Here is a 15226-nt window from a genome sequence, read left to right as displayed (position 1 = left end):
TAAATTTTTATTATTTTTTAAAATTATTATTATATGTTAGTCACCATACAGTACATCATTAGCTTTTGATGTAGTGTTCCATGATGCATTGTTTGTCTGTAACACCCAGTGCTCCATGCAATACGTGCCCTCCTTAATACCCTTCACGGGGCTAGCCCATCCCCCCACCCCTCTTCCCTCTAAAACCCTCACTTCGTTTCCCAGACTCCATAGTCTGTCATGGTTCGTCTTCCCCTCTGTTTGCTCCCCCTTCCTTCTTCCCTTCCTTCTCCTAATGATCTCCCTGCTATTCCTTATGTTCCACAAATAAGTGAAACCATATGATAATTTTCTTTCTCTGCTTGACTTATTTCACTTAGCATAATCTCCTCCAGTTCGATTCATGTTGAGGCAAATGTTGGGTAATCATCCTTTCTGATGGCTGACTAATATTCCATTGTATATATGGACCACATCTTTTTTTAAAGAATAAAATTTATTGTCTTCTCGTGCAGCAGGAGGCCCTGCTAGGCCCTCAGACGCCCCCTTCCTCCCACCTACAATTAATTGATTTTCACATCTTGAACCAGCCTTGCAACCTTTGAATACACCCCATTTGATTATGGCATATACTTCTTTCTATATATTTGTATTTGTTAATACTTTGTTAAAGATTTTTATATCATATTTATGAGGGATACTATCTATTTATTTTATTTTATTACTACTATGTATAGATGAAAGTTCCAACTCCCCCCTGGCTTTTTCTCACTCCACACCTTTGGAGTGTGAAAGGGACATCTCTATTTAGCTAGGCAAGAGTGGGAGTCTAGGCTACTCGCTGGGTCTTTGTTGATGGGTTTGGGGTCAGGCCCAAAGGTTTTGTTTGTTTTTTTAATTTGTTCTGTCTGGCTGGAGTATGTTTTGCCTAAAAGTTTTCTGCCTTTCTGCCCCTTTTCTGGTCTTTTAGCTAGACAGAACTCCCTTTGAGCTCTCTTTGTGTGCTCTTGTTGGTGATACTGTCTTGTAGGCTTTTCTAGCACCTGTCAGGACTCTATGAAGCAGTCTTCAGGAACTCATGCTATGTAGTTCCTTGGTTTCTGAGGTCCCTAGCCAGTTCGACTTTTTTTCTTTAGCCTTGTGGAGTCTTCTCATATTTGTTCTATGGATGATATCTATGGTTTCTAGATGTACTTAGTGGGATGAGAAGGGGCAAGTAAGTGTATCTTTCCAGGAATGGAACTCAGTTCACTGATTTTTTTTTTCTAAGGAGGACTTATTTTATATTAAGCATACTCTCATGTATTTTTTTTTAAAAGAAGAATCCTGTCTTTTTTTTTTCTAAAGATTTTATTTATTTATTTGACAGAGAGAGAGAGAGAGACAGCCAGCGAGAGAGCGAACACAAGCAGGGGCAGTGGGAGAGGAAGAAGCAGGCTTCCCAGTGGAGCAGGGAGCCCGATGCGGGGCTCGATCCCAGGACCCTGGGATCACGCCCTGAGGTGAAGGCAGACGCTTAACGACTGAGCCACCCAGGCGCTCCTGTTTTTTTCAATTATATTTACCTCTTTGTTCTTTTCATTTTAACTTTTAAAAGTAAATATTTCATTTGGAATATCATGGAAGTTATACTTGTATTTACTCAGTCACATAGGTCTTTGAGGCTTCATAGAACTTTGCTCAGCTCTCAAATTCCAGTTCTTCAAACGTAATCACTGTGAACTCAATTGAACTGCTTATTTTAGTACTGACTTTTATACGTCTAAGCATGTTTATATTGGTACCTCTCAGCTTTCAGCTTTAGGCAGTATCTACTGACTTAATACAGTGGAAAATAAGGATTTAACTCTCTTTGAAACACTTAGGCCCTCAGCACTCACATCCACATTTCTTATGTCTCCTTATGAAAGGAATTATGTTAGGAATATTATCGTTCTGGGTAAATCAATAGGCTGTATTTAATGTGAGGATTATTTTAATTATATTCACAGCTGAACCATTTCCTTTACCTTTGTGCACTACTTTTTGTTTTACCTGTAATCAATAACTGGTTTAATCATTTGTTTCATTTTATGTATATGTGTGTCTGTGTGTGTTTGTGTACGTTGTGATTATATAGCAATTAATTCCATAAATCTTCCCAGGTATAGAAATATCTTTTCAGTGTGTTAAAATATATTAGGTTATAACAGTAATGGTAATCACAAGCCTTACTATAATGGTTGCTATTTGCCAGGCACTGTAAGCACTATTAACTAATTTAATTACAACCCCTATGAGGTTATCTATAATCATCCTCACTTTACAGAGGAGGAAACAGATGCACAGAAAGGGTAAGTAACTTGCCCAAGATTGCACCACTAGTAAGTGTTGAAGCCAGGTGTAAGCCCAGGTAATTTGGCTTTAGACTATAGGCTCTTAATTTCATCTCTAAAGAAACTTCTCTCATGGTCTTTGACCTGACCTGCTCACAGTGTTCTCTGTTTGATACTCAGCTACTGACTTGCAGTCTCCCTTTGGCATAGTCCTAGGAACTCCTTTCATGTCCATCAAGTGTTGGATCTCTTGTTTTAGGCTCTTTCTTGATTTCTGCTTTCATTTTTAGAGCCTGTATACAGTGGCTGTCTATAAAGTGTGGGTAGGTAGTGAATCTTCTGAGACCTTGCATATCTGGAAATGTCTTTATTTCACTCTCAGTAACTTCATAGCTTGGTTGGGTGTAAATTCTAGATTGTAAATCATTTTTACTCACAATTTTGAAGCCATTGTTTTTACTTTCACCATCTCATTTTCTCTTACTAGATGTGATAATAAGAATAATTGCCCCCAAAGATATCCACATCCGAATCTCTGGGAAGTGTGAATATGTTACCTTACATGGCAGGAGGGACTTTGCTGATGTGGCTAAATTAAGGATTTTGAGGTAGAGAGATTATACTGAGTTATCTGGGTGGTCCCAGTGTAAGCACATGGGTCCTTACAAGTGAAAGAGGGAGGCAGGAGTCAGGGAAAGATTTGAAGATGCCACTCTGCTGGCTTTGAAGGATAGAGGAAGGGACCGTGAGCTTCTAGAAGTCGTGTAGGTCAAGGAAACGAATTCTCCCTTTGAGCCACAAGGAGGAATGTAGCCCTGCTAACATCTTGATTTTAACCCAGTAAGATCCATATTGAAATTCTGACTCCAGAACCATAAGATAATAAATTTGTGGTGTTTTAACTTCGTGGTAATTTGTTAGAGCAGCAATAGGAAACCATTACAGATTTTGGTACCTGGAAGTGGGGTGGTACTGTAATAAATACATAAAAATGTGGAAGTAGATTTGGAATTCAGTAGTGGGTAGAAACTGTAGAATTTTGAAGAACACAATAGCAAGAGCCTAGATTTCCTTGAACAGACTGGTAGTAGAAATATGGTTGTTAACCACTGTACTAGAGGACACAGAAAGAGGTGAGGAGCACAGTAGGAAAAACCTGTGTTGTTTTAGAGAATACCTAAATTGTTATAAACAGTCTTGATACAAATGGTTGTTAAAGGTACTGCTGGTGACAACTGGAAGGAAATGAGGGACATGTTACTGGAAACCGGAGGAAAGGGTACCCTGTTGTGCAGTGGCAGAAAGCCTAGATGAAGTTTGTCCTATAGTTATGTGGAAAACAGATTTGTCAGTGATGAACTTGGATTTTTTTCTGAGGAGGTTTCCAAGCAAAGGGTTGAAGATGTAGCCAAGTTTCTTCTTCCTGATTATAGTGAAATGTGACAGTTGAGATGGATCAAGGGGACAACTGTTAAGCAATAAGGAACGAGACTTGATGACTTGGGGAATTTTCAGGCTGTCAAGATTCCAAAAGAGGCCAAAATTAGTTTCACTGTCAAGAAAGCTCTTGAGAGAAAGCCAAGGGTGAAATAGGAGAAATAGCAGGAGAAATAGGGTGGAATGCACGTACTCCATTTTTTAAGAACCAGAAGTCTCAATCTCGGCTTTTATTTTTATTTATTTAATTTTTTTATTGAAATACAGTTGACACACAATATTACATTGGTTTCAGCTGTACGACACAGTGATTCAACAAGTCTATATATTATGCTATGCTTACCACAAATGTAGCTACCATCTGTCACCATACAACGCTGTTGTGATACCGTTGACTCTGTGCCCTATACTGTACCTTACTCATTCCATAACTGGAAGTCTGTACCTCCCACCCATTCTACCCTTATCCCCTGGTAACCATCAGTTTGTTCTCTGTATTTACAGTTTGTTTCTACTTTGTTTGTTTGTTTTTTAGATTGCACATGTAAATGAACACATATGGTATTTGTCTTTCTCTAACTTGTTTCACTTAGCAGAATACCCTGTAGGTCCATCCATATTGTCCCAAATGGCAGGATCTTATTCTTTTTTATGTCTGAGTGATACTTAGTGATTTTACTATATTTATACATAGCTCATGTTTATTTTTTTTAATTTTTAAAGATTTATTCATTTATTTTATATAGAAAAAGAGCATGTGCGAGCATGGGGAGGGGCAAAAGTAGAGAAAGAGGGAGAATCCCAAGCAGACTCCCTGCTGAACACAGAGTGCAACATGGGGCTCGATCTCATGACCCTGAGATCATGACCCAAGCTGAAACCAAGATTCGGAATCTCAACATCTTTATGCATTCATTTATCGATGTGGACACTGGGGTTGCTTTCATAACTTGGCTATTGTAAATAATGCTGCAAAAAACATAGGGGTGTGTATATCTTTCTGAATTAGTGTTTTGGTTTTCTTTGGGTAAACACTCAGTGGTGGGTGACTGGATTCTATGGTATTCCTATTTTTATTTATTTTTTTTGAGGCACCTCCATACTGTTTGCCAGAGTGGCTGCACAGTTTGCATTCCCACCAACAGTGCACATTCTCATCAACACTTGCTATTTCTTGTCTTTTTAATACTAGCCATTCTGACAGGTGTGAGATGATATGTCATTGTGGTTTTGTTTGCATTTCCCTGATAATTTGTTATGTTGAGCATTTTTTGGTGTGTCTGTTGATTATCTGTATGTCTTTTTTGGAAAAATGTCTATTTAGGTCCTCTGTTCATTTTTAATCAAATTATTTGGGGGTTTTTTGGTGTTGAATTGTATAAGTTCTTTATATAGTTCAGATATTAACCCTTTATTTGATATACCATTTGGAAATATCTTCTCCCATTCAGTAGGTTACCTTTCATTTTGTAGATTGTTTCTTTTGCTCTGCAGAAGTTTTTTATTTTGTTGTAGTCCTAATAGTTTATTTTTGCTTTTGTTTCCTTTGCCTAAGGAGACATATCTTAAAAAGTATTGCTAAGGGCAATGTCAAAGAGATTAATGCCTATGTTCTCCTCTAGGAGTTTATGGTTTAAGGTCTCACATTTAGGTCTTTAATCCATTTTGAATTTATTTTTGTGTATGGTATGAGAAAGTGGTCCAGTTTATTCTTTTGCATGTAGCTGTCCTGTTTTTCCAGCACCATTTATTGAAGAGACTGGCTTTTCCCCATTGTAGATTCCTGTCTCTTTTGTTGTAGATTAATTGACCATATAATTCTGCATGAGTTTATTTCTGGGCCTCTGTTGTTTCATTGATCTAGGTGTCTATTTTTTGTGCTAGTACTCTACTGTTTTGATTACTAGCTTTGTAGTAGCTCTTAAAATATTAGATTGTGAAACCTCCAGCTTTGTTCTTTGATTGCTTTTGCTATTCAGGGTCTTTTGTGGTTCCCTAAAATTTTTTAGTATTATTCTAGTTCTGTGAAAAATACTATAGGCATTTTTATAGGAATTACATTGAATCTATAGATTGCTTTGGATAGTATGGAATATTAACGGTATTAATTCTTCCAATCAGTAAGCATAGTATATCTTTCCATTAGTTTGTGTTGTCTTCAGTTTCTTCCTTTCATCGTTGTTGTTAGCGTATAGAAACGTAACTAATATCTGTATATTTTCTATATTTATTTTGTATCTGCGACTTTATTGAATTTCTTTTTTTTAAGTTTTTATTTAAATTCACTTAGTTGGGGCGCCTGGGTAGCGCAGTCGTTAAGCGTCTGCCTTCCGCTCAAGGCGTGATTCTGGCGTTCCGGGATCGAGTCCCACATCGGGCTCCTCTGCTGGGAGCCTGCTTCTTCCTCTCCCTCTCCCCCTGCTTGTGTTCCCTCTCTCACTGGCTGTCTCTCTCTGTCAAATAAATAAATAAATAATCTTAAAAAAAAAAAGAGAGAAAAAAAAGAAAAATTCACTTAGTTAACATACAGTATAGTATTAGTTTCAGGTGTACAATATAGTGATTCAACAATACCATGCAACACCCAGTGCTCATCACAAGTGCCCTCCTTTATCCCCATCTCCTATTTAACACATCCCCCCACACACACACCTCCCTTCTAGTAACCATCAGTTTGTTCTCTATAGTTAAGAGTCTGTTTCTTGGATTGCCTCTTTTTTTTCACAATATGGGAGCTCCTCAAAAAGTAAAAAAATAGAACTACCCTATGATCCGGCAGAGACACTACTAGGTATTTACCCAAAGAATATAAAAATACTAATTCTTAGGGATATATGCACCCTGATGTTTACAGCATTATCTACAATAGCCAAATTATGGAAACAGCCCAAGTCTCTCTCTCTCTCCTTCTCTCTCTCTCTCTCTCTCTCTCTATATATATATATTCAGATGTGAAAAAGAATGGAATCTTGCCATTTGCAACAACATGGATGGAGCTGGAGAGTATAATGCTAAGCAATTAAGTTAGTCAGAGAAAGACAAATACCATATGATTTCATACATATGTGGAATTTTAGAAACAAAATAAATGAGCAAAGGTGAATTTATTTATTTCTAATATTATTTTGATGGAGTCTTTAGGGTTTTCTATGTGTAGTACCATGCCATCTGCAAATAGTGACAGTTTTACTTCTTCCTTATCGATTTGGATGCTTCCCCCCCCCCCTTTCTGTTTGCTCTGTCCTGGATTTCCAGTATTATGTTGAATGGAAGTGATGAGAGTGGAGATCCTTGTCTTGCCCTTGATGTTAGAGGAAAGGCTGTCAGTTTTTCACCATTGAGTATGTTAGCTGTGGGTTTGTCCTTTATGGCCTTTATTATATTGAGATGTGTTCCTTTTAAACCTGCTTTGTTGAATTTTTTTTTCATGAACAGGTGTTACATTTTGTCAAATGTTTTTTTCTGTATCTACTGAGATGACTATATGATTTTTTCATCTTTCATTTTGTTAATGTGGTGTATTGTGTTGATTGATTTGTGAATATTGAACCATTCTTGCATCCTAGGAATAAACCTAGGAAGAAATGGATAAATTCCTAGAAACATACAATCTTCTAAAACTGAACCAAAAAGAAATACAATATCTAAAACAGACCAATTACCAGAAATGAAATTGAAGTGAAAATGAAAAAATTCCCAACAGACAAAAGTCCGGGACCAGATGGCTTCACAGGTGAATTCTAGGTGAATTTAAAGGAGAGTTAATACCTGCTCTTCTCAAATTATACCGAAAAACAGAAGAGGAAGGAAAGCTTCCAAATACATTCTGAAGGGCCAGCATTACCCTGCTCTTAAAACCAGACAAAGACACTACAAAAAGGAAAACTTTAGACCAATATCCCTGATGAACATAGATGCAAAAATCCTCAGCAAAATATTAGCAAACTACGTTCAACAATACATTAAAGGGATCATTCACCATGATCAAATGATATTTATTCAATCTTTGCTTTATCTTGAATGTTTAGTCCATGTACATTCAATGTAATGGCTGATATACTTGCATGTATATATGCTGTCTTATTAGTTTTACATTTGAACCATCTATTTAATATTATTTTCCCATTCCTTTCTTGATCTTTTAGATTATTCAAAATTTCATTTTTTCCTTTGTTAACTTGCTCATTATATATATTCTTTTATTTGTTACCATAGATATTATAATATTCATCTTTAACTCATTATTATTTCTACCTCTTTTTCAATAATTCTGGAATACTAAATCACCTTAATTCCATTTACCATCCCTCACTTTTGCATTATTATTTTCATGCATTTAAATTCTACATATATTTTAAACATTGCTAGATATTACTGTTACTGTTTTCTATAGTCAGTATTTGCAGTTTTATAAAGTTGGATTTCAGGAGCTTCTTGAATGTTTGGGTTGACGTCATTCACTGATACTTCTCAAATATTGCTTCTGCCCGACACGCCCCCTCAATCTTCTCAGACTACAATATTTATTCTTTTTCACTCTGTCATATATGTGACGTGTCACATGATCTTGTGTTTATTTTCATTTAAAAAAATCTCTGTGCTTCAGTTTGGATATTTTCCATTTTCTTGTCTTCTATTTCAATAATTCTGTATTCTGTTAAACCTATCTCAGTTCTTGATTTAAGATATTAAATGTTTTGGGGTGCCTGGGTGGCTCAGTCGTTAAGCGTCTGCCTTCGGCTCAGGTCATGGTCCCAGGGTCCTGGGATCGAGCCCTGCATCGGGCTCCCTGCTCCATGGGAGCCTGCCTCTTCCTCTCCCACTCCCCCTGCTTGTGTTCCCTCTCTCACTGGCTCTCTCTCTCTCTGTCAAATAATTAAAATCTTTTTTAAAAAAGATATTAAATGTTTTAACTTTTGAATTTTCATTTGATTCTGTATTATAAATCCTAATTCTCTAATGAAATTCTCCATCTTTTCATCTAACTCCGGTTCCCTGTAAGACTATTTCTGTTGAATATTTTTTCATCTGATTTTGGGTATTTGGACCTATCTTTTGGTATGCATAGGAATTTGTGTGTGTGTGTGTGTGTGTGTGTGTGTAACAGTATATGAAGCATTGTAGAGGATCTGGATGGTGGTATCTTTCTCAACAGAGGATTCATCTATCCCTTTGCACCTTTATCCAATCAGGCACAGTGTTTGATCAAGGCTAAGTTGAAGCCCTAAGACTTAATCAACCTCTGATTCACCCTGGCCATCCAGGATTTTCTGCTGAGAGCCAAGTTTGTCCTCTGTGGACCCTCCTCCTGGTAGATGCCCAACTCTGTTTTCTTCCCAGAGTACAGAAATTTTGCTTTGCTTTTTCAGATGCTTTCTGGTTAAGTTTTTAGTCTTTTGCCCATATAGCCTTAGAATTTGGCAGATGTCCTGAGGAGAAAACTGGCTGTGTGTTTGAGTCCTGGTTTCTCTGTCATCCAACTACAGCCTTCTACTGGTTCAAAGCTGGTTTCTACCTTTGCCAACACCTAGAATTGGTAAATATTTCCAGTGTAAAAGGAGCTACATATATCATCTTAAATCTTCAATGTTCTCTCCAGAGTCTTAACCCCTGAGAGCTTTCCTGTACTTTGAAACAGATGATTTCAGTATTTCATATGGCATTTATAGTTATTCTTGGAAGAAACACCGGACTGCCACAAGGTATTGTATCCCATCTGGAAATGGCAGTGCCTCAAAAGAGTCCTTTTGACACCATATATTTCATCCATTTAAAGTATACATTCATTGGTTTTTAGTATATTCACAGAGTTGTGTGACCAATATCAGTTTTAGAACATTTTCTTTTTTTTTTTTTTTTTTTTTAAAGATTATTTATTTATTTGACAGAGATAGAGACAGCCAGCGAGAGAGGGAACACAAGCAGGGGGAGTGGGAGAGGAAGAAGCAGGCTCATAGCAGAGGAGCCTGATGTGGGGCTCAATCCCATAACGCCGGGATCACGCCCTGAGCCGAAGGCAGACGCTTAACCGCTGTGCCACCCAGGCGCCCCCTAGAACATTTTCTTTAACTCTCCCCCTCCAAACTTATACTTTTTGCTGTCACCCCCTAATCCTCCCATTCCTCTTAGCCCTAGGCAATCACTAATCTTCTTTCTGTAACAATAAGTTCTGTTCTGAACATTTTATGTTAATGGAATCATTCAATATCTGGCCTTTTGCATCTGCTTTTACTTAGCATAATGTTTTCCAGATTCATCCACTTTGTAGCATATATCAGTACTTTATTCCTTTTTATGGCTGAATAACATTTTATTGTACGGATATAGCACATTTTTTAAGCCATCATTAGTTCACACACATTTGGGTTGTTTCTGTTTTTTGAATATTATGAATAATGTTACTATAAACAATCACGTGCAAGTTTTATGTGTCCAAATGTTTTCATTTCTATTGGGTATATACCTAGAAGTGGACCTCTTGGGTCATATTGTAACTCTATGTTTAACTTTTTGAGGAATTGCCACAGTTTCCCAAAGTGGCTGTACCATTTTATATTTTCACCATCACCACATGAGGATTCCAATTTTTCCACTTCCTCACTAATGTTTATTATTATCTGTCTTTTTTATTGAAGCCATCGTAGTGGGTATATTTCCCTGATGACAAATAATATCAAGCATCTTTTTTATTATACTCATTTCAGTGAATTTGAGGGGATATTTTTTTTTAAGATTTTATTTATTGATTTCACAAAGAGAGAGGCAGTGAGAGAGGGAACACACGCAGGGGGAGTGCTGAGCAGGGAGCCTGATGCGGGCTCGATCCCAGAATGCTGGGATCATGACCTGAGCCGAAGGCAGACGCTAAACAACTGAGCCACCCAGTTGCCCCATAAGGTCTATATGACCTTATGACTAAAGATATTGAGGATCTTTTCATGTGATTTTGGCCATTTGTTTATCTTTGAAGAAATGTATATTCAGATCTTTACCCATTTTAATTGGATTATTTATTTTTTATTGAGTTATAAGAGTTCTTTATGTAGTCTAGATACAAGTCCCTTATTGGACATATAATTTGCAAAAATTTTATCCCAGTTTTTGGATTGTCTTTTCACTTTTTTTTTTTAAGATTTTATTTATTTATTTGTCAGAGAGACACAGAGGGAGCACAAGCAGGGGGAGCAGCAGGCAGAGGGAGAAGCAGGCTCCCTGCTGAGCAAGGAGCCCGATGTGGGACTTGAGCCCAGGACCCTGAGATCATGACCTGAGCTGAAGGCAGATGCTTAACTGATTGAGCCACCCAGGCTTCCCATCTTTTCACTTTTTTGATGATATCCTTTTAAGCACAATTAATTAAGTCCAATTTATCTATTTTTTTCTTTAGTTGCTTGTGCTTTTGATTTTATGTTTAAGGAATCATTGCCAAATCCAGGGTCACAAAGATTTACCTTTTAGTTAAATGTAAATTTGGCTAAATATAACAATATTTGGGCCTTTGATCCACTTTAAGCTCATTTTTTTATATGGTATGAAGTAGGAGTCCAACTTCATCCTTTTACCTGCGGCTATCCACTTGTCCCAGCACTATTGTTAAAAAACCTTTTTTTTACATTTTTAATTATTTTGACACCTATGTTGAATATCAATTGACTATAAATATGAGGGTTTATTTCTGGATTCTCTGTTGCATTCCATTGACCTATATGTCTCTCTTTATGCTAGTACCACACTGTTTTGGGGGGGAAAAAAGCCTTTTTAAAATCATCTTTTTAAAAGAAAGAATGGACTTATTCAGTGGATAAGTGCAAAATGAATGGCAGAATATATTTTATTTTTTACATGAAGTGTTAATGACATGGCATAGAAAAGAATGCACAAATCATATGTTTACAATTTTATGAAATTTCATAGCTTATTTCTTTGAAACTAGTATATCAATAAAAGCAAGACCAAAACTACCCAGAATATCATCAGTACCACAGAAAGAATGGCGTGATACTTTTAATAGGATTTATTTTTTCCTTCAAGATAGTAATATAAGGTATTGGTGTTTAGTGAGAACCTTATATGTGGTAGCATATTAAAAATTATTAAAAGTAGTTCCTAAATATCTTATTTCTATTCGCCAATCCTTATCCTTCACATTGAATAGGAATGTGTTTTTCAGGGAGCAGTGTCATTCAAGGATGTAACAGTAGACTTCAGCAGGGAGGAGTGGCAACAATTGGACCTTGCTCAGAAAAGCCTATACAGAGATGTAATGCTGGAAAACTATTTCAACTTGATCTCAGTGGGTAAGAACAGCTCCACTGGGGATAAGGTTGTACCTGTTTGAGTATATTTTTCATTCTTACTGGAATTTTTGAAATCTGTGGGATTTCTGAGGTATATGGGAGGTCTAATTATCCCTTTGGGGTATTATGAATATACTTCTGTTCTGCATGAACTTTTCTTTTTTCTTTTTTTTTTTGATTTTATTTATTTATTTGACAGAGAGAGAGACAGCTAGCGAAAGAGGGAACACAAGCAGGGGGAGTGGGAGAGGAAGAAGCAGGCTTCCCAGCAGAGCATGGAGCCTGATGCGGGGCTCGATCCCAAGATCCTGGGATCACGCCCTGAGCCAAAGGCAGACATTTAACGACTGAGCCACCCAGGCGCCCCTGCATGAACTTTTCTGAAAAGTAAATGGAATACTTCACTGAATGGCCTCTGAAACCAAATCTTCTATTATTTCCTGTTAATAGGGTTTCAAGTTCCCAAACCAGAAGTCATCTTCAACTTGGAGCAAGAAGAGCCATGTATGCTGGATGGTGAAATCTCAAGTCAGAGCTGTCTCGGTGAGTAGAGAACAAGAGCATAGGAGACAGCATGAATGAACTGGAGTTGTACTGGCAGAGGCTGGCAGCTGTGAAATGCTGTTAATATGATGCATCTGTAATACTCTGCACTTTTGGAACTGCACGGGTGGAGTTGGTATAGTCCCCATAGACATCTGAAAGCCGTCCCCACCTAAGGCCTCTTCCCTCTTATTTTTGTCTTCGTTTGACTTTCTAGGAGGGAATGTGCTATAATCACTGGTACTTTGGATCTGGGATCCTGCTTTATGGTTTTTCTCCCTTTCTCTAGCTTTTTTATTCTTTTTTACCTCCATCACATCAAGATCTTTTTTTTTTTTTAAGATTTTATTTATTTTTTGCGAGAGAGAGAGAGCGCACGAGCGAGCACAAGTTGGAGTGGGAGAAGTAGACTCCCCACTGAGCAGGGAGCCTGTTGTGGGACTTGATCCCAGGACCCTGGGATCATGACCCGAGCCGAAGGCAGACACTTAAGTGACTGAGCCGCCCAGGCGCCCCCATCACATCTTAAATCCTTTTCTTACATATTCAGATACTCACTGACTTTAAAATTTACTCTGGGACACATTCTTGAGAATTTCTTTTCATTTTCTCTCTTTCCCCTTAGTGCTTCAGAATTGTCATTTAGAGATGGCCTCCCTTTATTATCTCCCATGCCTCTCCTCCATCCACCGACTTTGAGGGTACCATTACTACATTCGGGGGACAGCTTTTTGCTGTGTATGACAGTAGTAGTTATGTTGCCTGAAATTTTCTTTTTACTTGGCTAGTGTAACACAACATTGACTTGATTTTTCTAACTAATTTACGTATTTTGGCATTTTACAAAAGGTTTTTGTGCTTTGTTTACAGGAAATTGAGGTTATTATATTCCTTATTTGTTAATTAATATCATTTTCAATGTGTTTACCCCTTGCCCCAATTTTGTTTTTTCAGTTCTCCCTTTTAACTCTCACTCCTCATATTTGTTTTTATCTTTAGAGGTAGCTGCTCTAACGTAGTTGACATGTTTGCTGTCTGTCCTTGGATTTGTAGGGTATTCGTAAAATTTAAATTGTTGGTATTTTTGATTTGTAGAAATGGTACTGTGCTATATGTCTTACTCAGTTTCTTATTTTTTTCTATTAGCACTAAATTGGTTCATGTTGCAATGTGTTTTTCTAGAAAAGTTCATTGCTTCTAACTGATGCCGCATTCCATACTGTGGATATATACCACATTTTACTTGTCCAGCTCCCCACTACTGCAATCAGTACTGCAATAAATTTCCTCGTGAATCTATTCTTTGGCAATGGGAATTTCTTTGGGAAGAGTAATAGGATTGCCTTATCATTGGGTAATAATATTCTATTTGATGAAGTATGACCACAGTATTTTCTAGATTGGATATGTCATTCTACAATCCCAAGTGTACAAGGATATCAGTTTCTCTACATCGCTGCCCCTCTTTCTAATAATTTGGCCAATCCAATGGATTATACTTACTAATTACTACTTTAATTTGTGTTTCTCTAATGAAATATTTTGAACATCTCATCATATATCTTGTAGTAGATTTTGACTTCATTACTCTTTCCAGTTTTATTGAGAAATAACTGACATATATCACTGTATGAATTTAAGGTATACAACATGATGGTTTGATTTGCATATACAGTGAAATGATTACCACCATAGGTTCAGATAAAATCCATTTTCTCATATAGATACGATTTAAAAAAAGGAAAAAGGAAAAATTGTTTTTTCTTTGTGATGAGAACTCAGGATCTACTCTCTTTGCAGCTTTTCTGTATACTGTACAGCAGCGTTAGCGCCAGTCACCATGCTGTGCATTACATTCTTTGTACTTATAACTGGAAGTTCGTACCTTTTGACCACCTTCCTCCGGTTCCTCTCCCCGACCCTCTGCCTCTGGTAACCACAAGTCTGATCTCCTTTTCCATGATTTTTTTTTTTTTTTTAGATTCCACATGTAAGTGATATTATGTAGTATTTGTCTTTCTCTGACTTACCTCACTTAGCATTATGCTTTCAAGGTCCATCCATGTTCTTGCAAATGGTAGGATTTCCTCATTTTTTATGGCTGTATCTATTGTATATATACACTACAACTTTATCCATTCATTCATTGATGGATACTTAGGTTGTTTCCATGTCTTGACTATTATAAATATTACTACAGTGAATGAGGGGTTGCAGATATCTTTTCGAATTAGTGTTTTTGTTTTCTTTGGATATATTCCCAGAGGTGGAATTACTGGATCATATGGTATTTCTGTTTTTAATTTTGATGATCCTCTCTACTGTTTTCCATAGTGGCTACTCCAGTTTACAGTCCCACCAAGGGTACACGAGGATTCCCTTTTCTCTACATCCATGCCTGCATTTGCTATCCGTCTTATTGATGATGGAAATTTCTAACAGGCATGAGGTGATAATCTCATTGTGGTTTTAATTCACATTCCTCTGATGATGATTGAGCATCTTTTCATATACCAGTCGGCCTTTCATATATCTTCTTTGAAGAACTATCCATTCAGGTCCTTTGTCCATTTATTTTCTGATCTAGATATTTTTTTTAAGTTTTTATTTAAATTCCAGTAGTTAACATATAGTGTTATATTAGTTTCAATATAG

General features: G+C 37.0%; 1 protein-coding gene across 14 annotated transcripts in view; it reads left to right on the top strand.

Moving 5' to 3' along the window:
• Positions 1–15226, top strand: part of LOC100472638 (zinc finger protein 484) — a 117873-nt gene that overhangs the window by 15265 nt on the left and 87382 nt on the right. For 6 of the 14 annotated variants that reach the window (XM_034647374.1, XM_034647375.1, XM_019808402.2 and 3 more), the window contains 2 exons: positions 11902–12028; positions 12479–12571. In XM_034647374.1, coding sequence (XP_034503265.1) covers positions 11902–12028; positions 12479–12571 — 220 coding nt within the window. Of the gene's footprint in view, positions 1–11886; positions 12029–12478; positions 12572–15226 lie in introns of all 14 variants that reach the window. The other 8 variants (XM_034647373.1, XM_019808405.2, XM_019808401.2 and 5 more) reach the window with 2 other exon arrangements.

Source organism: Ailuropoda melanoleuca, chromosome 17, assembly GCF_002007445.2.
Source record: "Ailuropoda melanoleuca isolate Jingjing chromosome 17, ASM200744v2, whole genome shotgun sequence".
Lineage (NCBI taxonomy): Eukaryota > Metazoa > Chordata > Mammalia > Carnivora > Ursidae > Ailuropoda > Ailuropoda melanoleuca.
This window is presented reverse-complemented; position numbering and strand designations above follow the sequence as displayed.